General features: G+C 36.7%; 1 protein-coding gene across 5 annotated transcripts in view; it reads right to left on the bottom strand.

Moving 5' to 3' along the window:
* LOC124386991 (ADAMTS-like protein 1) overlaps nucleotides 1-23424 on the bottom strand; it is a 112081-nt gene that overhangs the window by 27123 nt on the left and 61534 nt on the right. For 4 of the 5 annotated variants that reach the window (XR_006926064.1, XM_046851067.1, XM_046851069.1 and 1 more), the window contains exons 3-6: nucleotides 6111-6238; nucleotides 1991-2036; nucleotides 1630-1866; nucleotides 1053-1179 (exon numbers count right to left, since the gene is read on the bottom strand). Coding sequence is in view for 4 of the 5 variants with exons in the window: in XM_046851067.1 (XP_046707023.1) it covers nucleotides 1053-1179; nucleotides 1630-1866; nucleotides 1991-2036; nucleotides 6111-6238 (538 nt within the window). In the remaining variant the exon portion in view is untranslated. Of the gene's footprint in view, nucleotides 1-1052; nucleotides 1180-1629; nucleotides 1867-1990; nucleotides 2037-6110; nucleotides 6239-12741; nucleotides 12939-23424 lie in introns of those variants that run through there. The other variant, XM_046851068.1, reaches the window with a different exon arrangement.

Genomic DNA, 23424 nt, shown 5'->3' with positions numbered 1-23424 from the left:
AACTCAAAGCTTTTCATTGCAGTCAGATGTGATCATTAAAGTGATCTAAGCTGAGCAGGAACACTTGAGTAAAACCAAGAACAATAGAAAACAAAACGAATACTATGTGCGATGACTGGAATATGACTGTTATGCCGCTTGCTGTTTAATAGGGTCGGCTTGGCTTGGATACATGTTCCATTATAGTTATAATCAACTAAAAAAAGAAACACAAGTGATTTTGTGGCTTTACATTTAATCCATTGACTATTTCCTACTCACAATGATGCAGTTCAAATAGTGACATCAAACATCATAAAAATGAAACTGTATAAAATGCATCAAGTAGCAGAAAGTATGGACCTAAATTATGGCAGAAAGTTTGAAACCTCTTGATAACGCATTACAGTGTACATTTGCATAGAGACAGCATGTGCAGATGTGCAGTGCAGGTGCACCAGGGTTTAAATTAATCACAGCTGTTGGTTACAGAAAAAAGTCATTCTTAAATAGCATGTACAAGCAAAGCTATTATTTAAACAGCGTGTCAAGCCGTTCAAAACATGCAATGGATATCATTGGACAATTTATTCAATACGGTACACATCTTTGGCACATGGAAAGACAATTTGCAAAGGCGGGATGCTTTTAAAAAGAAAGTAATTAAACGTTTTGAAATAGCTGAAAAAATATAAAGGATCATGTGGGGGTACAAATACAAATACAAATTTGCTTACACATTATAAAACACTGGAGTTGCCAAACCTTTCTAAAATCAGAGTGTAATGTTGCTTGTTGTCCTGCCAGAAGCTTGAATGCCAATAACGAGAAACCAGTATGAATTGAATGTCTTTTTGACATTATCAAACAACATGATCCGTTAACATTCTATAGCATTGATAAACAAATCAACGAAGCAGCAAAACTCCCTTTTTCCATAATTTCTTAATTAAGGTTAAAACATATTTCCAAACAGTGTCTGTTGCTGTTGTAAAAGTTAAACAAATACAAATGCAGGACATCACTAGATTATTGACTGACACTGTAATAAAGAAAAACAACTTTATCCTTACTCTTCCCACTGGCGTGTTGGGATTTGTAGTGCCCTCTCACAAGTCTGCAAGAGGATCCATCTCCATTGCAAACTCCACAATTATCTTCTTTAGCAGTGCTTCCTAACTCGTGATCACAGCCAACAATCTGCCAAAAGAAAAAAAAAATCTCACAGACTTGATTTCATCCATACTTTCCCTTTGTTGTGTTTTCTACTGTTTTAAATTGATTATGTTTTACAATTCAGTATTTTTTTTTAATAAAAGTATGATCCAAATGGAAATAAGTGGCTTCAGTCCTTGTTTGGATGTGTGACATGCTAGCACTCATAGCGTTCTTTATTTTTCACCATACAGCTTGAAAACCAAAGCATAACACGGTTCATTTGAATCATGCCATTAGACATGTAACATTGTAAATACATATTTAAAGTGACTGGAGCTGTCTGTGAAGACCAAAACAACAAAAAACTTGTCTTCGTTCAAGCACACAGCATAGAAAACACATTCTGACACTGCAAAAATCAGTGTTTTTATGCCTATGGCACTGCTGGAGATTCTAAAGATTATTAAAGAGGTTTACAGATAGTATGCAAACCTGACAGGCTCCACTGATGCACATATCCAAAGATTCTGTGTAGCACCGAGTTCCATCCAACACCTTTGGTGCCAGCTCTACGACTAGGTCTGTGTCTTTAGCCTTGCATTTGAGGGCACATGGATTTTCAGGGTCATTGTCCACTGGCAGCCACTCGTGGTAGCGACCCTGGTAGCGCACATCAGCGTGGGCTGAACACTGCTGAGCACGGAAATCTCCGGAATCTGCTGGACAGTCCTGAGGAAAAAGCGTTTAGCATAGGAGGAAGAAAGACTTAGTACATTCTTAAACACAAGACAACATTCGGCTTTACATTCTGACTCTGCATGTAAACAAACCTATTTAAATTTTTTTTACTCACCACGTTGCTGCATGTGCGATATTTGATATTCTGCCCCTCACAGGCCCTGCAATGGCGAGAAGATAACTCAATCTGATATTCATTTAACAAAGCATCTACTGATCAAAGCCATTCAGTCTACATTCTCTTTATCTCTTTCAGCTACACTACAGACAGGATATCATTAGAAGGACTCAACAAGTCAAATATGGTCTATTAGGAGAGATCCTCTTGGCATTTTCCATTCGACATCAGCTTAATGTACTTTCAAGCTGGAGTCCACTTCATGCTTTGAAGCTTAGGGGTGACAAGTGATCACTGAAGAGTGCAGGATTATTCCAATGAATATATTCCACTTCAGTAACATACATGAAATTCCAGTGTCACAAGACCCTTGCAGATGTAGATCTGGAGCTGTGATTAGAGGCTACACGTCAATATTATGATTCATGGACAAGGGATTAAGGCCGCTATACTATTACTTCTGAGAGGGCCATGGATGAGACTATGGAGTCAAAAGCAAAATCCTTAGAGCTTGGCAAAAGCATCAGGCCTACGACATATTCAGACTGGCGCCTATGCCAAGTCAAACAGAGCATCATATGGCCCAGAAGAACTTTGATACATGATGTTTGAGGGACAGACAGTAAAGATAAAGACTCTCATGAGAAAATAATGCACAGGTGATTCATTCCATGTCTGTCTTGAGAAAGGAAAAGAGACTCAATAGAGGCTGAGATTGAGCGCTAAGGCTTTAAACGAGACTAGGGAAAGTGACAATACATCATGACGTCACGCAAAACGAGAATGCAGTTGAAGTTTAATTCCTGAGATCTCTGGCAGAAACCAAGTAGACAAATATGAAGTTACCACAGCTCAACTTCTTTCGCCATGTTCATTAAAACAGCACTTCGGAAAAGCAGTGCATAAATTCTTTCCTTGACCAGAGGAAAACTGGAACTCCAATTTTATAAAAATGCGGCAAATGTAACCACACAAACACAAAACCGTGCCTTGACATGGTCTTGTTCAATGATTAATCCATATAGTAATTAAATGTGTATTATATCTGCAAACAATACTGTACATTTGCCCTGAACACTGCCATGTATGTAAATATGTACAGTATGTTTGTTTGCTGTGCTTACAACGGAAAAATTCTAACTAGCGACTCAATGGTCCTGCTGCTACAACAACAGTGACAAAAAGTCTGCAGATGTCTGCAATTACAGTGCTTGCAGCCAAATCCAACTCTGCATCCATGAATATAATCAATGTCTACATGTACAAATGCTATATTAGTGTAATTACTGTAACATCCAACACCTAATGTAACGTTTCCATATGCACTAACCTTGTAAATATATCATTATTATGTATTTATACAGCAGGACATGTCAAAACATATTTAGTTGCTTTAGTCTGACATTATACTTAAAATTTAAATGAGATCGCTCTTGCTGTGTATAAAGAACACACATGGTGGCGTGACATTATGCTCTACTCAGATGGCCAATGCCTGAATGAATTCATATGATCTTGAATTTTCTGATCACACACCCACAGTTTTGGCTGAAATGTCACTCATTAGTTCTACAGTAGTGCTACTTGTAGTGTTTATGAAGATTTCACTACTGCAATTGTTCAACATTTTCATTCAAATGCTTTTTATTTTGTATGTTTTTTGTTTTATGATTATAAACACAAGTGAGCACTGGCGAGTCTTTGCTCAGTATAAACATGCAGCTTGTCCAAGACTGGACTTTGGAGGTTTGGCAGAGATTTGAGGCAAAACCAAAATGTACTCTTCCAACATGCAACCACAATGCAGACCTATTATTTTTCTATATAACACATCACTGATCAGGTTTTTATTTTTTTCTCCATCATAATTTACTTCGTCCACTATCATTTGCCCAGCTTGAAGAGTTTTTGATACATCTAAGCTCTACAATTCTATAGATTATTTACCACTTAAAGCAGAAACATGCTGTTTCAATTTCTATTTTATTGAATATCGTTGAATTCTGAATGAGTAGTACTTAAAATAGCAGACTGCATGAGATGGCTGAAAAGTAAGTTGAGCCAGACAAAGCTGATTATAAAAGGGTATAATAATGATACCCTCGAAAAAAAGGTTTATATGCTTGGAGATTCTCTATGCATGTGTGTGCGGGGGTGAGGTGATGAGAGTGTTGGAGCTGTGGTTTGATTGAGGTTTTATGTACTAAGATATCTGACAGAGGAAAATAGATACATGTGTGTACTGGCAAGAAATCCTGCTAACGTGTGAGTATATGTGAGCATATGTGTTTGTGTATAACCTACATGCCTTCTTGTGGGGAACATGGGTGAGGCATTTGCAAGAGTATTTAAAATTTTCTCTCAGTAGCACATAAAAACCATGTGTGGTTCTTTCAACAGAACTTTGATCTGCAACCAAAACTTGGATAAATGAACCCGATCCCCACGCATTGACTGCCTGCTGTACCCAAATTCCACACTCCTCATCCCCAGTAAGGCCCATCAGTTCACACAAACAACCCCCATGCGCTCCAAATCCCAACCACAACACCTCGTAAAGAACCGAACCTCAAACAACTCTTAACACAAAATCACAGGGGTCAATTTTATTGCCATTTCAATTTGAGGTTTGCACAACTGAGCAGCTCTCACTCACACAGTGAGGTTTTAATGAACAGTGTTCTGTATAATCAAACCACAAGGCAAAATGCACTGCTTCTCTTTTTAAAAGGTTTTGCTATGCTGAATAGATCCACTTTCATTGGTAATGTAAACTCCAATAACATTATCATCATCTTTGTGCATATTATAAAAAATATAAGATTTAAAGTTTGTGCCTGAAGTAATTTTTACAAAATTCTAAAGAAATGTAGCATCCTTTTTTCACCTTGGAATCGTTGGCACCAAATATCCCGGTTGAGGTATCCTACTTATATAATCCTTTCACAATGGCAGGTATTAAGGCAAAAGGGTAACACAGACTTGAACTACCCTTGTCAAAGGCCTTATGAGTATTTATTTTGTGGAACCAAGCCTTATGCTCACATAAAGCATGAAATCCATGTGCTCATTGCACAAATATTCCTTAGCTCTTAAAAGTGACTTTTGTGTAGAATTTGTCTAATATGCCATATAATTATTTCTGCAACTCACTTCCTGACTGTGTGCACACTCTCCTTTTCCTGTCCTTAATTGAATTTCTTAAATCCTTTGAATTCTTTATACAAGGTTGGGTTGTGATTTGCTGAATGGACTTTCTGCACTGTCAATAATCAAGTTTGCTTGTTCCACCCACAAAGTCATATGTGCTGAAATACAGACAATGCCTGGAGCCCATATGCCTAAAAAATGTGACCCAAAGGGAGTGTTTAAAAGTCAAATAAAGTGTATTTCGAGCGCTTCTATTACAACCCATGGGAGATGTATTCATGCGGAGATTTACTTGCATCATTAGAAGCATGTCCACGTCAATTTAGGCCATATTAAACCATGCAGTGAGAAGGACTCCCTTCCATCCATGAAAAATATTAATGGGAACCAGTTTAGTGCACTTATAATTGAAAGATTTCACCTGACTCCTTTAAGTGCATTCTACAAATTATCCATGAATATTTTCATTATGGTGTCATTTTCAAGCAACTTCAGGGACCTGGTTAAAGTCGAGCATTAATTCATCTCCCAAAAAAGTCAAAAGGTCTCCTTTTTGCTGCACTAAGCAGTCACTGCATGACTATGAACTAAAGTACAGAAACATTTTTGCACCATGAATAATACTTTACCAAGTGATCATATTTCCAGTATTTATCATTTTGATACAATTATATAACAAATTAATGATGACTTCACCTATCCAAAGAAATTTTGAAAATGCTTTAAAACTTTAAAACATTTCTAGAACAAAACAAATTTCAGAATACATTTACATTAGAATAACAATTTTGACAGTCTATCATATTTTTTTCATATGAGATACTTGTTATATTGTACTGTTTATTGATGCAGTTATATGCTTTTGTGTAACCCATATACGCTTCAAGGACTAACAGAAATACTATAATGTAACAGAAGGATCTATAACAACCAATGAGCTCAGTAAGGGTATAAGGAAGTGATTTACTTGGAGCTCAGGCAGCGTCTGAGAGAATAGGAAGCTCCTCCACCACAGGTACGTGAACATTCGCTCCATGTGCCCCAGGCATCCCATAGAGTGTCCCTGTCCTCCTCTGACCTTGCTGTCCGTGAGTTCTACAGACGGCAACAGGAGTAAAAGAAAGACAGTGAGAAGAAATGAATACACTGTTTATATCGTACTTTATAATGAATGTGTATAACTTTTAGACATCATGCAACAGGTATGCACTGCTTCGTTCAATGTTCACACACATTCCTGACCTAATTCTTTGGAAGAGAGGCATGTAGCCACAATATCCACTTCTCTTCTCCAGTGAAGCTTAGCAAATTTCTACATTCAACCTGTCAGCACTTTTAACTCACTCTGTGATTGGCAATACAAACTCAAAGCGAGGGAAGATAAAATACTAAAATGACCTCGCTGGACCACAATAGAGTTCTTTACAGTACAGGCCATCACTGTCAGATTCAAGGCATCATTGCAAGGGGCATAGCCATGTGAGGTGCCAATGAGAGGTCAAGTGCTTAAACTAGCTCCAATTTTACTGCTTTAAAATAGTGAACTAGCTCTTAGTTAGCTACAGGCTGTCAGCAAAACATTCATTGTTTATTATCATTAGCACAGTGTTTCTTTAAGCACTCTTGACAGCATATATTTGGTTACATCTGGAAGCTGTAAAGGTACATAAAGGATGCTCAGTATGAGAAAGTGGTGGCATGAAACCATAACAAACCATACAAAACAAACCTTAACTACATTTTCTATGATGTTTTTAATGTATTGCACCATTAAAATCTTTAGTCACAAGTTATCACAAGTGCTATATAAGATCCCTGTGAATCATATTTTTATCATATCATTGGTGATAATAGCCTTAAAAAAGTTTAGAAGTCTATCAGCACTAAAGCTGGTGAGAATTAGACAGAAAAAAAAGTGCTAACAAAGTCCAGGGAGAGAATGCAAGCCAGTGAAAATAGGCAGGTGTCTATCTGAGCGTGAATGGAACATGATAATGTCTAGTAGGAAATAGACAAAACTCTTATGTTTCCTTCAGCTTATTTCTGTCAGGTGTCAGAGTCATCCCCTTCAGTGTGAAACACTATGCCTTTTCTTAACAAGCTCAAGCCTATTTTTCACCCCTCATGATAATTGTGGAGAGAGGAGAATTTCGCACAGAGGATATATGAGATAGGAATCTGGTTCCAAGATCAATATTATGAGAACTCGAATTCAGCACTTGCAAGGACAATGTGCATCTCAGGCATGCCGTGACAGCCAATGGAGCAGCGGCTTCATAACTGGTTCAAAGCCAAACACCACAGATCAAAAACTAATGCTTTTTTTACATGGGACTCATCACCCACACAATATTTCACCTTGTTTGGTCAGTTATGAAACTAATGAAACAAATAAAAGTAAAGTTGTCCTACACTCAAGTGGGTCTTATTTATGTTTATTAAAGCAAAAGATGAAAAAAATATTAAATATAGAAAAAGGGATGCATGTACAGACGTGTGTGTTGTGTTTAGAAAATAGTTAATCTCTATAGTGACAAGATTCAGAGCGAACAAAGAAACGTCTCAACCTTTGATTGAGCTGAGGCTGTCCTACTCATATGCGTGCGCTAGACTGTGGAATTGTCCCCATTGAACCCATTGTTACTCACAAGTTTTCACAAGAATAATGGACATGAAGGCAGTCTAAGTGGTGGAATACAAACTGGGACCATATAATGAAGAGGTCCTTTGAAAATCACCTGCTCTTAAATACCCAATGAGCTGCTAAATATTTTCTTTAGCCATGTAGCAAAATAATAAAGCATTTCAATCCCCAGACTGAAACTGCTAAGCAAAAATACATCACAGTATTGGCTTCATCCCAGAAATATGGCATCATGTTTAGTTAAGGATAAAGAATGACCCTCACAAAGAAAAAGATACAAGTTAATGACATTGCTAGTTTGTTTCCTTTGGGCAGTTAGAAAAAAACAATGCATTATTCATATGCAGCTCCAGATTATTCAAGTGGGAATACCACAAACAAATCAAACTCTTGTAATACCACGAACAATAGAGGAGGTTAGCAAGATCCAAACATAGCTGATGGGGCATGGAGAAAGTAATTTTTAGCAAAAGGCTATGTGTAATGGCTTTAGTTTGAACCACATTTAAACAAATAAACTCGTTGCGGTTGCTTAGATACTTCTTACAGCAATCCATAGATTACTGAAATGCCGCTCATTTGTCAAAGATAGACAATAGTCTAATATTTTTGTATTTGATGCACAAATAATTTAAGACAAAAACTTCTCCTCGTTGTCCAATGCATTAATGCTGCTTTAAAGCTGTACTCATAGGGATAATAAGGCCCTAGCAGACTTGAATGTAACTAAATCTGCTTTCATAGCCAAGTCTGTTTTTATATCAGAATCCCTTTTTGAATGGAATATATATTTTGGGACCATAATACCTTCCTGCCAACAGACTCCTTTATTAGTATGCAGAGTGTGTAGTCACTTAGATGTTAGCACAATTTTTTCTAGCTAACCTTGATTTATGGAATCATGAATGAAATCTATTAAAACTAAAGCAGGATGCAGCAATTTGGCAGAGGGCAGGACTGCTGACTAAAAGCTCAATCTTGGGTACTGGTTACTACCTGTCTGAAGTTGAACATGTTTTCTTGTGCCTCTGCAGGTTTCCTCTTACTTTTCAAGTTTTGTCCTGAAGAATATCCCAGTAGTTTCATTGGCTACTCTAAATTGTCTCTAATGTTCCATTGATAAGATTAAAATTCAAGAAAAAAGCTGACATGTATGGGCATAAAAATACTACATTTTAAGACAGAGGACAGCTGATTTTTTTGTTAAATTTCACAGAGAAATCTTTAGGGGCAAGGGGCATGGGTGAATGAATAAATGACAGGAATGGTTCTGTAATGGAAATGCATGTTAAAACAATATCATGCAAAGAAGAAGACATACAGTATGTGAACATGATCTTGAAATGACACCCGTCTTCTCTTTAGCCAAAGCTCATTCGACTGAGATAAATGATCAGATGAATCTAAATGTAAAACTATTTTTGGAAACAATGAACTCTGTGTCTTCCGGTCTAAAAATTGTTAAGTGTTAAAACTTGTTATTAGCGTTCAGGTGCATTAGTGTTCATGAAATGGGCATCTGGAAAGGCACTATCTTTGCCAAAGATATATACAGGTTTTAGAGCCACATATGCTCCTATTCAGACAAAGGGAAGGTCTTGTATCTTTCAGCAAGAAAATGCTCAACAGCATACTGCTTCTATTACAATAGCATGGCTTTATATAAGAGTCAGAATGCTAAACTGGCCTGCCTGCAGTTCAGACGTTTCACCTTTTGAAAACATTTGGCACATCTAAAAAATATGACAAAGAAGACCCAGGATTGTTGAGCAACTAGAATCCTGTATCAGACACAAATGGGACAATATTCCTCTCCCAAAACTTTAGGAACTGGTCTCCTCAGTTCCTGGGTTTATACAGACTATTACCAGATGTATAGAGGATACTATGCTATGCCATTACAATTTACACATTGTCCCGACTTGGTTTTCACACCTACATTATGTGGACAAAAATACTGCGACACTTGATTTCTTTTTTGCCATTTGTAGTTCTTTCCCAAAATATTACTACAAAGTTACACATAGTTGTCTTTGGATGCTGTAGAGTTGCATTTCTCCTTACTTAACAAGGAGATCCAAACCTGTTCTAGCATTACAGTGCCCCTTTGAACAAAGAGAACTTCATAAAGATATGATTTACGTAAGTTGAGTGGTCTGCTATAGAGCTCTGATCTCAACCCTACTGAACACCTTTTTAAATGAATTGGAATGCTGAATACACTCCAGGCCCCCTCACCCTACATCAGTACCTGACTTTACTAAAACCTTTTTTGTGGAATGAGCAGAACCTTTCAACTTTTTACAGCCACATTCCAAAATCTAGAGTGGTTCTTATTAAAGCAATATACCGTGAGGAAAATAAGTATTTGAACACCCTGCTATTTTGCAAGTTCTCCCATTTAGAAATCATGGAGGGGTCTGAAATTGTCATCGTAGGTGCATGTCCACTGTGAGAGACATAATCTAAAAAAAAAATCCAGAAATCACAATATATGATTTTTAAACTATTTATTTGTATGATACAGCTGCAAATAAGTATTTGAACACCTGTCTATCAGCTAGAATTCTGACCCTCAAAGACCTGTTAGTCTGCCTTTAAAATGTCCACCTCCACTACATTTATTATCCTAAATTAGATGCACCTGTTTGAGGTTGTTAGCTGCATAAAGACACCTGTCCACCCCATACAATCAGTAAGAATCCAACTACTAACATGGCCAAGACCAAAGAGCTGTCCAAAGACACTAGAGACAAAATTCTACACCTCCACAAGGCTGGAAAGGGCTATGGGGAAATTGTCCAGCAGCTTGGTGAAAAAAGGTCCACTGTTGGAGCAATCATTAGAAAATGGAATAAGCTAAACATGACTGTCAATCTCCCTCGGACTGGGGCACCATGCAAGATCTCACCTCGTGGGGTCTCAATGATCCTAAGGAAGGTGAGAAATCAGCCCAGAACTACACGGGAGGAGCTGGTCAATGACCTGAAAAGATCTGGGACCACCGTTTCCAAGGTTACTGTTGGTAATCCCAAGAACACCATCCCTACTGTGAAGCATGGGGGTGGTAGCATCATGCTTTGGGGGTGTTTTTCTGCACATGGGACAGGGCGACTGCACTGTATTAAGGAGAGAATGACCGGGGCCATGTATTGCGAGATATTGGGGAACAACCTCCTTCCTTTAGTTAGAGCATTGAAGATGGGTCAAGGCTGGGTCTTCCAACATGACAATGACCCGAAGCACACAGCCAGGATAACCAAGGAGTGGCTCTGTAAGAAGCATATCAAGGTTCTGGCGTGGCCTAGCCAGTCTCCAGACCTAAACCCAATAGAGAATCTTTGGAGGGAGCTCAAACTCTGTGTTTCTCAGCGACAGGCCAGAAACCTGACTGATCTAGAGAAGATTTGTGTGGAGGAGTGGGCCAAAATCTCTCCTGCAGTGTGTGCAAACCTGGTGAAAAACTACAGGAAACGTTTGACCTCTGTAATTGCAAACAAAGGCTACTGTACCAAATATTAACATTGACTTTCTCAGGTGTTCAAATACTTATTTGCAGCTGTATCATACAAATAAATAGTTAAAAAATCATACATTGTGATTTCTGGATTTTTTTTTTTAGATTATGTCTCTCACAGTGGACCTACGATGACTCTAAGTCGGAGAACTTGCAAAATTGCAGGGTGTTTAAATACTTATTTTCCTCACTATATATATATATATATATATATATATATATATATATATATATATATATATATATATATATAAAATACTTATTATTTTTTATACTAACCACACATTCACACACATACACACACAGAAAATAAAGCAGTGAAACTTCTCTAATTTAATCTCCTTTAAACTTTATTTATTTACCTATGAGATCTATCATATATTTTTTCTGAACTTCCATGTATTTTTCTCTGACTTACTGGGTCCTCCTGAATTGTTTTTATACTGACTGTTTGTGAAGTTGTTAAAAATCAGTCTTGTTTCAAGGTCTTGGTAACATTTGATGTCCACACTGTGATTTGTTTGATTTGCAGTTATTTTCTTAGCAGTACAGACCACACCTTACTTTTAAAATGCCTGACCTGTCACTTTAATCAAGTCCCATTTCTACTGCTGAGACACGTTACAGTTTGCTTCCTCATTAGTCTGTTTTCACTAGAGCCTTGGCTGATTATTCCAGTTGGGAACTTTTCACCATGCTCACACTTATGAATGTGTGTGTATTATAAATTGTGATGCTAGCCTAAAAATTCCTAGCAGCATAGTCTTCGATGAATTATGTAAAGTTTAATCGCATGACATTCCCAAGCCATGAGTAAATACTAGAGATTTGTATGGATAGGACCTGCCATTAACAGAGCTGTGAAATGTGATGTCGTAGATTTACTGATGTAAAGGGCAGCCTTTGACAGCCTGAAACCTCTAACACAAAGCTCACTTTCACTAACTCTGGGATACATCAATATACACAGTATGAGCTATTTAATTGGAAGGTCATATGATCACTTCACATCTGTTTAAACCCTTGAGTTCATCCAAGCCCCATATTCTGCATTTGTATATTTCAAAGTATCCTTGTTTTTATACTGTTTTGCAGAAACTTCCAATGTATAAAGACATTGCTTGTGCCAGGAGAACAGCATCAACATACCTGCCTTTCCTTATGGAAAATGATTATAAAAAGTATGCATGGAAAAACACCTCCATCTTATAAAATGTCTTAAAAATGGACCTTTGTGCATACACAAACTTGCAAAAGACATGCCATTCACATAATGCAATCATTTAATTATATATTATAAAGACTCACTCAAACGTTTCCTTAAAATCACATAGAAAACAGTAAATGAGCAGAATAAAAATTAAAAATTAAGGTAATAAGAACCATAAAAACATTCTTATGAAGTGAGTAAACATAAATAAACTTTAGGAACTGTACCAGAAGCACAAGAGAAGCCAGCAACACGGCAGCAGCAGTGGGATGGTCCATGCCTATAGGGACGTGGAGACACTAGCACACGTGTGTGAATGTGTGCACGTGTGTATAAGTGCATGCAGCAGGTTTAGCGCTCTGCTCTCAGTGGCTGATAGAGTCGATATGACTGCAAGTCCCTGTTACAGCACACACTCTTTTACTCTCCCTCTCTCTCCCTCTCTCTGCTTCTTTGCTTATTTCTCTGCCTCTTTTTTAGAGGAGTCAGAGGGGTGCTTCGAGCCCCAAGAGCCTCCAGGTCCAACCTGCCAACCAATCAGAGAAAGCCTTAGCTGAGTATGCTAAACCAAACACAAGACTCGGGTCAGCTGTAGTTCCACTCACTCGCACACTTTCCTCCTTACCCCCTTTCACTTCTTGCATTCTCCTTATTCTGATGCTTTACCTTGTTTGTTTTTCTTCTTGGTTTCTCAGATCCAGCCACTCTTTTTCATCTCAGTCTTTCATCATCTATCTAACTTACTCTCTTCTGGCTTTTGCTGTCTCACTACTGCGAATTGTAGTTCTGGCCTGCCTTCCATTATCCTCAACCCACGTAAAGTAGTCACCTTGGAAAAACTATTGAGTGACTAAATCGCAAAAAATTCCCAAATCCAGATCCACAACCGCAGGCATTCTCTCACTATTTCTTTGGATTTCTACCCAAACCTTCACTCAGCAGTTCATCTCATGTGATCAGTACAAATGAGATAAAACAGTGCCATCAAACGATTTAAACCTAAATTACTGCAATTATGTTCCTTTTTTCATGGTGAAGAAAAACAATCAGTAGACTTCAATGAATCTCTTTAAAAAACATCTGCCTAGTGAAGAACATTTACTGAAGAAAGAGAGATAGTCATTCCCATATGTGCCTCCGGAGGACAGTGCTAAACTGCGATTTATGAAAAATAAGTTGTACTAAAAATGCAAGTGATTAGTGATTATGCACATTATGGCTGTAAAAATTGCTAATGGGTTAGCGCAAGTTAAATTTAACGTCACTAATTTTATTAATGCGCGATTAATGCAGTGAGCATCTCTGTATATAAAAATTAAACAAATATAAAAAAAGCAAAAATAAAACCTTTAATGCAACACACATTTTTTTACAACTTTCTTTACTCATATATATAAAATAAAAAAACATTTGTTTTATCTCAAGTCTCAAATTAAGCACCAAAATCTGCCATAAAGCACATATCCGGCAATTAAAACCGTCCGTGTGGAAACACTGCAAAAGTTAATTGTGTTGTCCTGATGATTTACGAAATTTAAAACACCACAATTACGTAAAAATATTTACAAGAGTATTTTGTCTTTATGCTCTATGTTGAGTCTGGTTTCCTAATAAACATACAGTAAAGCATCCATGTATGTCCATGCCCATGTTGATCAGAGTATTAAAAGCCGTTAAAGTATTAATTTAAGATACATTTAGAACAGATACAAATGTGTGATTAAGTTGAGATTATCACAAGTTAACTCATGGCAGTCATGCGATTAATTGCACATAAATATTTTATTTGATTGACAGCCCTATCATTAATTTTGACATTTTTAGGGTTATAATGGCCTCTTGTTGAGAAATGCATGGGGGATTTCTCCTTTGAACAAATTCACTCATGGGTTGTTTTTTTCTGCCAAAAAAAAACAACATCCAACCAAAAAAAAAAAAAAACATTTGAATGTGCAAGGTGTAAATTGTGTAAATCAACATTGGATTTGATTTAATTGATTTAATGATAATTGCAGATGGCTAGCTGACAACCATGCTTTAAAAAATACACATTTTGTTTAGTTGTGAAGATATAGAATCGAATTAATTCAATTTTGTATAATAATTAAGTGCATAAATTAAATATACAAACTTTAAAAAAAAACATTTATACGTAATAAAGCCGCAGTAAATCACATTTGAAAACAGATAAGTTAACTGTGGTAGTAGACAAATGCCATGAAAAGAGAATTTAACAGAGAAATGCGAGCGAGCTAACAAGCTTCAAAATAAACTGAAAGAATAAACATTAGTGTACAAATGCCTTAACATTCTCTGAAATTCACAACATTAATTAAAAATGTAATAGTTTACGGCTGCTGTTATTTACTGCTTTTAGGTTTAATGTTTGTTCTCTCTATATCGCGAGTGAGCTGACTGCGCACACAATATGCGCGTGAGTCACAACAGACCGGATCCAGTGGGACTGTCTGAAAGTTAGCAAACAAACAGGTTACACAATAGCACTTCATTAAACTATACCATTTTTACATGATGAGGTTTATACATTATATCCACATTTGCTTACCGTGCTGGTGTTTCACCCTCATCTATGACAGCTGTGTGTTTTTTTCCTGCTGTAGATTGACCCTGTACTCTCTGCCATTTCGCAAGCGGCTGTGCTATATTGGCGTCACGCTAAACTGTCACTTTAGCCCAAATAATCGATAATGACATTCGTTGACAATAGATATAACTATTATATTTTGAAATATAACTATTTCTCTCATCAGTTTTGAAAAGAATTTTGGACAGAAAAATTTATGACCAATGACCATCACATTAATTTGCTGTAGATATTCTGTCATTACACAGACCTTTTGTTGCCAGATACTTTTACCTATGATTTACCTATGATTCACTTTTAACTATTATCATTACTGTCTAATAAAGTGATGTCATGTCTAAACAGTGAAGATACCATTTGAATTCTATACAGCCCTTCATTTTTATCACAGTTATATTTGACTCCTGCCAGGAATTAGAAAACTTTGAACAAAAAAAATGATGTGTAACTGAAAACAGTGTGAATGCCAGGTTTGTCTGCAGCCACAGTATAAGTAGAAATGTGTCATGATATCAAAACCACTAAAAAGGTCTACCAAGCTTATTAATTTTAATTCAAGTAAGATGAGGTCATGCATAGTGTATTTTAGTGTAAACCATGCATTAAAACCAGCATATGAATGAGCATGTTCCATTGATTATGTCTTAACTTTTCATATATTTTTAGGTCTGAATTAAAAATCATAAAGAAATGCCATGTTGACTGATCCATTTTTTTCCATGCACATTTTCTCCTTACTAAAATATGCATCTCAGTCAAAAAAAAAAAAAAAGCCGCAGGGTTATCAAATTAAGCGAGGAAGAACAAAGAGGTCATTCCAAAACAAATATTTAGAACATTTCACAGTGGAACACAGGATAACAAACTGTTTTATCCCATACAAACACCCACTACATTTGATATCCAAGAGAGCTACCGCATCCCTATAAGTTTACCAAAATAAATAAATGCTGAATAAATGATATTACACGCATCATGAGGAAATGAACTCTGTGATTGGCAGGCCTGCAGACAGATCCTCGTTTAAAAAAATTGGCAAGCAATGTCTAGCTTCAATGACTTTCCCATAACTGTAGAATTTCAGCTAAATCTGATCTCAATATGTTCTGTCTATTGTGATTAACGTCAAACTAGTTGCCTACTAGTAAATATTTAGCTAGCTGTCATAGTTTAAATGTAAAGACTGTTGTTTAGATAAATGTACATACACAAAAACAATCAAAAAGTTTGGATAAACTATGACAGTTCTTCTTTTTGCTCGTGCTGGTTCCAACCTCTGTGGGAGAATGAATGAAAAGAGTAAAAAATGTAAAGAGAATACCCATCTTTCCCCATCACAAATACCAATCTGTTCCAAAGCTTCAAATAGATCTGATTAATGTGGCAAGCAAGCTGCTGAACAAAATCAAAAGTTGAACACAACATTAACAATTCCATAAAACAGGAAAAAAGAGTGAGCACGAGATGAGAAAGGAACCATGAGATGATGATGATGATGTAATGAGGTCTACCACAAGCCCAAACACCAAGGGACAGCTGCCAGCCTGGTCCTTCTCCACACTTTTTCAGCAAGTCCACTTGGATAATGATCAACACATGGAACAGGCCTGTTTGAGATCAATAAAAAATCTTGGCCCGACTTTGGTCTGTGGGTGGCTGACTGGGGTCATGTCAGAAAAGGTCAGTGATACTTTGTAGAATTATTAAAGTAGAAACATAACTACAACCGGCCTGTTTATTGTCGCCTATTTTATTCCACCACTGAGCCAGTAGCCAGAGCTCCCATTCCAGCTCTAATCCAGTACTCATTCTGTGACTCTCAATCTCACCTGAATACTAGTTCACCTGTTTCCTGTTTTTATCCCGTCTATTTAAACAGCTCATTCACCATTGTTCTTCAGTGAACGTTTGCCATCCGGTAAATTTTAAATACTGACTGTTACTTCTTTTTCTTTCCTTGTTTGACCTATTTCTGATTTCTGTGTCTGATCTGGTTTTGCCTTTGGATTTACATCCTTCAGCCTCCAGTTCATAACACCTACTATTGAATGCTTTGCATCGATATGATTCTGTATTTCCATCTGTAGCTAGCATTATAACTGCAAGATCTTTATTCATGTACATCAGAAGACACATACTAAATCTTTGCAGTTGAAGAAATACATGTCCACGCTCCATGAATGTTCTCCATTTGGCCTAGTTACATACTATCTTGCAATGTTAATAGAATAATTATGTCACGTCTTGACTGCAGGAAAAAGGAATCAGATTTCAGGGTCCGGAGATGTGACATTAAACTCCAAAGTCCCAGTCCTTTAAGATTTGTAAGACTGTTACAGAGGAATGAGGTGATGGCCTCCCTTTCACTCCTCCCGATAAACGGTGCACATGCTCAAAGAATGATTTACACTAATGTCTTGATTTAAATGCTTTCTGGGTCTAGATATAAAATGTTTCTCTCAAGAAAGGAATTTTACAGCCTGCAGTTCAAAATCAACCACAAGCACTAAAAACAGGGATTAAAATAAAAACTTAATTCTCTGACACTGTATCCCATTCATTTCAACTTTGCGGCTTGGGAAGAAGGAAAAAAAATGACAGAACACGAAACATTAATCGTGTAACACATACACTGAGCCTGTTTAGAAAGATATGGTACATATTTTGCACCATAAATAATTTTAATGACTATATCAAAGACTTTAGATGGAGTTATCTGAGTGTTTCATAAAAGCAAGGCCACATATTTGACCACAGGAGCATACATTATTAGTTACTTCTTTCATATGATGATTTTGCTAAATGCTTTTTACTTTTATTTTTAATCACATCGTTATGTTACTGTTTATTATTTTTTACAGACACTTACTATTATTACTAGACTACACATCAATTACACCATAAATTTCAGGATTTATTTATTGAATTATCACGTCTTCCACATCGTCTTAAATTCAAACTTCATGGCTTTACTAACTCCATCTCAGTCCATGGCCTGCTGTTGGTCAGTCACAAGTCATCCCAAAACAAGGCAAACCATTTTCACTCAGTGGGAGGTTGTGAGTATTCCAGAGATGAGAGATTTATTTGCCCATAAAAATCTCAGCGGAGAACTCACTCTGGGTCTGGGGTTTGTGGCCAACCTATTCTACATAAATAACATTCACATGGGAATTTGGAAATGCCAATTCGTCTAACTGGGCAGTCTATAACTTCCTGCAACTTGCATACTGACCTTTCTCTTTTGGATAATTGAACAGGAAGATATTAAGCCTAACAAAAGCATATTTTGTTTCCAAATATATATACAGTATACAGTTTACTGTATATGTCCATATACAGTAAACATGCCACTGATTTACCACAATTAGAAAAAACCCCAAATAAAGTCTATATGAAATGGCCTATATGACTAAGAAAAGTGGGAAATAAAAAACTGACTCTATAAACCTTAAAATACACTTTTGCTTTGTTATCTTCCTGTCTACTTACTCATTGTTATGTTACAATGACTCTATACAGAGCTGAATAGTGTGCTTTTGTCACTATAGGCTAAAAAAAGTGGGTTAACATTCCCATCAACTCATAATGTTACTTTTTGTCATTATTGTTTGAGTGTGAGCTCAAGTGGTTAGGGCATTGAATTGGAAGGTCTCAAGTTTAAATCCCAGCACCACCAAGCTACCACTGCTAGGCCACTGAACAAGGTCCTTAACCCCTTTACTGCTCAGTTGTAAGTCACTCATACATGGATAAGTCATGTATGCCAAATTCTATTAAGATAAATGTAAACCTGCAAGTATTATTACAAAGAAAATCTGCTTTATTTAGCTACTGAGGTCAAGCTTAGGGTTAGATATAGGACCTCACAAGGACAAACATCTATACTGTATATGTGTTTTGTGTGTGTGTGTGTGTGTGTGTGTGTGTGTGTGTGTGTGTGTGTGTGTGCGTATTAATTAATTCACCCGGTATACAAATGTACTACCCATCACAGCTGCTGTGTTTTAGAATTCCAGAAGTCCAGCTTTTACAAGGTCATGGAGGTGAAGTGTCATGACTAAGATCACACAGCAAAAACATTCTGCAGCCATTCATTGTCACCGATCCATATTTCTTTCCTCAGGACAACATAAAATTTTACAATAGTTAAAACAATACATAAAAACCCAAATTAACCACCAAGTAAACCTTACTTGCTGAAGTGTAACTCACAAATTTGTAGTCTATTTATCATTTAGGATAAATCATGTTTATGCTAAGCTTAAAAAAATGGTGTAGAATGACATAAGAAAAAGTACAGAGAAACACATTTAAGCTACAGCCAAGAAGTACTGAGCTGTTGTCAGATGCAGTCAGTCATTGGCCAGATGACCTCTTACTTGGTTTTTTTTTTTTACACTTTATTCATGTTGGTGTTTAATTTCAATCTGATTTGACCACATTATACTATTTATCTGATTTGAAGTAATCGCTTCTTGTTTGTGCCTAATCAAAAGAGGATTTAATAAATTGGTAATGAAAATAGATAATAGAAAAATATTTACTGACCTGCAAAATACATGTATAATAAAAAGTTTTCCTGCTCTGGTGGTTCATATCAGATCCATTGTATGCCACATCACGTTTCATCTTTTTATCCCAATACCCTAAGCAAATATAAAGCATATGGGTTTCATCTCTCTAATGCTCAAGTTTGATGTTGATTTTGGCTTATTAGATCTATGAGGAAGTTTGATAGTGATAATATAGGAGATGGCCAACAACATGTTTGACTGGAAGACTTGCAGCATGTTTTTATTGCGAAAAAATTAGCAGTGAAACCAGAGAATATCACATCACTCAGCTACTCCTGCAGCTGTGCTAAAACACTGAGCTCACTTTCTTTTTGGGTAACTGCAATGTCTCATTTTCATTTCTTCCTAAATATCTGTCTTCACCACTGAGAGATCAAGCTGTGGTAGTAGAGACACTCTTGCAGGTAAATATGCTTTTCCTAAAAATGTGTTATTATTCATCTAAAAAAAAAAACTGTAAGTGAATGTGTACGGTGTTAAAAGTTCCCCTGATTAACTCTCATTCAGTTGATGGCCCTTGTGTGCTACTCGATCAGATGGGTTCAGAACGCAAATGTCAGTCACCCTGAGGAAATTTAAACCATGAATCCTGCAACACTGCAAATCAAATCAGTTAAATTTCATGCCCTATTGTAACTAAGTGAGAGACCTGATGGCAGAACATAGAGTGCTGAATGTACTGGATTTTTTTTTCATTTATGAAAAGTTTCTTTAATGTCAACATTTTCTATCAAAATTATAACCATTTATGCCACTAGCACACCTTGGTGAGATCACAGATACATTTTTTGTAACCTAACCAGTAACCTAGCCATCTTACTTTTCTCATCACTATGTTATATGGAAAAGTCCAATTTACTCTCAATTATCATGAAACACATTATCATCTATAAAACATATAGTACTTAATTTATAGAATTGCATCGAATGTGCATAAAGTAGATAATCATGAAGAAAAATATTTAGACTCACTGTCCTTATAGCAAACACATAAAAGATTAGCAGTATTATACTATATTTGGCCTTAATACATCAAATTGCACAAGAAAGAAAGAAAGAAAGAAAGAAAGAAAGAAAGAAAGAAAGAAAGAAAGAAAGAAAGAAAGAACAGCCATGTTTTGTAAAGGCAAGTTTCAGAGAGCTCATAGGTAAAGAAATATGACCACATAATAATTACAAAAGAAAACAGGTGACATCATCCTGAACAGAGATGGAAGCTGAGTGAGGTGAAACGAGACTGGCGCCCCGTCCCCTGCTGCTGTGTGCTTGATCTGACAAGGTCACATCCAGTTCGCTGTGTAGCCAGGTTGCAAATGTGACCAAACCCAGAGGGAGTTTCTGGTGTGCAGAATTAAGTGGAAGGGTTGTAAATAAACAGCTGCTAATGCAAAGATGTCTGAAATGAAACAAACAGACTGACGATTTCACACTGGATCATACGTTTCAAACCAAAAAACCCTGGATATTGCACCACTGGATTACACGTATATATATGCACACTCGTACACATGTATACATGCAGCCATATTTAACTTAGGAAAACAGAGGAAACCCCAGAGAACAAGATTCAAACAAGGAACCCCGGACTCCTGAAGGTGTAAGGTTGCCCTATTGTTCAACCCTGTTTAAATATTAAGCTATTAAAACCAAATGTTTAATTTTGCTAATATTGCTAGCATGTGTTAACCCTCACCCTTAGTGGTGAGAAAGACCTTTCAACATGTTGAGGACTTGCACTTATAATGCTGACTGGAAAAGAGGTGAGCAAATTAGAAATGTACTAGCTAGCACACCATGTACAATTGTACTAGCTTGTGTATAAGTGTGTAAGTGTTCTATGGAACAGTTTTTTCCCTCAAGCCATCAGGGAATCAGGACATCAGGCAACACAGAACTGAACCGAAACTCACACACACACACACACACACACACACACACACACACACACACACACACACACACACACACACACACACACTCACTCTACTGTGTGTTACTGAGCTGCTACAAATCTGAACTCAAACACACACTCGTATTCATTTCACACATCCATGTCTCCAGTACCACCCAATGCACATCCATTTGACTGCTGCTATTGCTGTTTTGCACAACCTTTTGTGTTAAAAATCTGTGTTTATTTACAAGTACACTCCTGTATCCAGTTTTGTTTTGCACACTGTACTGTATAATACACAGTAGGTTTACTGGCAGCACTATTTTGTGTTTTATGTATTTGTCCAACACTGTCTTGTCTTGCACTAATTGCACGAGGTTGCACACGATGCAATTTATGTGGTGAGAACAACTTTAGTCCTTAGGTCTGTGTTCTGTTATGTAGCTTTATGTTTTATTATGTAGCACCAGGTTTCTGGAGAAACGTCTCATTTAACCTTGTACTGCATCAGCTATATATGGTTAAAATGACAATAAAAGCTTTTGACTTGACTTGATCCAATATAATATAAAAGTATATGGCAAACTAGCTAGTTAGCATTGACCAAAAATACAGAATAAGTTTCTAACAATAATCATTTTCTAACGTTTCAAATGTTTTATAGCTACAATACTCTGTTAATTGCCTCAAAAAAAGGATGTGGTTGTTGATAGTTGTGTCTGCAAGGTATAATAAAATGCAAGTGTATTACTAGAATTAGTGGAACATTTTTCTGACATGTTTAACTGCAAGTTGAACGTGTGTTATAAGCGGGGTTATGTGACAGCCTCTACCAGAAGGAAGACTGAACCTTGGTGTAATAAAGTGTTTAAACATGGCCAAATGCCAAATAAAAAACTTTTGCACTAGTATTTATTTATTAATTTTTTTTCCATCAATTTTGAATGTAATGCTTCTCCTTTATGTCATACTTTAGGAGCTTAGCATCACCTGGGTGTATTACCTCTGGGTTTTGAGATTACATGAAAAGTTGCATAACCATTCTATTTACTAAAAGTTTTTTCTGAGATACATTTCTGCAACCTTCTTTTAAACATTACATGTTAAAAGAATTTCCTATTTCACTTTATCTTTTATAAAAAACATTTGACTTAGTCCACGTTTTCTAACTGAACTTTGACTCTGAGATCGGGTCAGAGCAAGTATTTAAAAGTCTCCAATTAAGGCTGATTGATAACTGAAAATAATAAACAAAACACAAAAACCACAGGGCAGATTAAAATCATCTACACATGCAAAGGGAAGTTGATGACATGGAGGAAGAACAAACAGTTCATGTGTAACAAATGATCAGGCAAGGCATGCAGGCAGAAAACCCTTACCTTCATTAAAGTGACTGGTGACCTGGTATCCTGCTGTGCACCATAACCTATAATACACTTTACCAAAGCGTGTCATGCCCAAGCCGTTACGCGTAACATGAGACAGCGGGACCACCCTGGTGCTCTAAACACTGACACAGGAGTCACCAGATATGACACTGTCGTTGCTATTGACAATGTAGCTTTTACATGTTATAGTCCTGGAGAATACAGTTCACTATCTTGTGAGTAAATGGATAAGGGATTCAGCTCATCGCTGCATTACTTAGCAAGAGTTCAGGGTGATTCACGCCTTATTATTTTCTTTTACTTTGTTGCCCCAGACTATTTACTGAGAAAAATAAGAAAACCAATTTCTTTAGCAATCTTTTTAACATGCAGTTCGCAAAAGCATAGACTTGTCTAAAAAAAAAATTTCTGTATGTTTATTTTTGAGGTCTACCACATTCAGG

Source organism: Silurus meridionalis, chromosome 6 (genome assembly GCF_014805685.1).
Source record: "Silurus meridionalis isolate SWU-2019-XX chromosome 6, ASM1480568v1, whole genome shotgun sequence".
Classification (NCBI taxonomy): domain Eukaryota; kingdom Metazoa; phylum Chordata; class Actinopteri; order Siluriformes; family Siluridae; genus Silurus; species Silurus meridionalis.
This window is presented reverse-complemented; position numbering and strand designations above follow the sequence as displayed.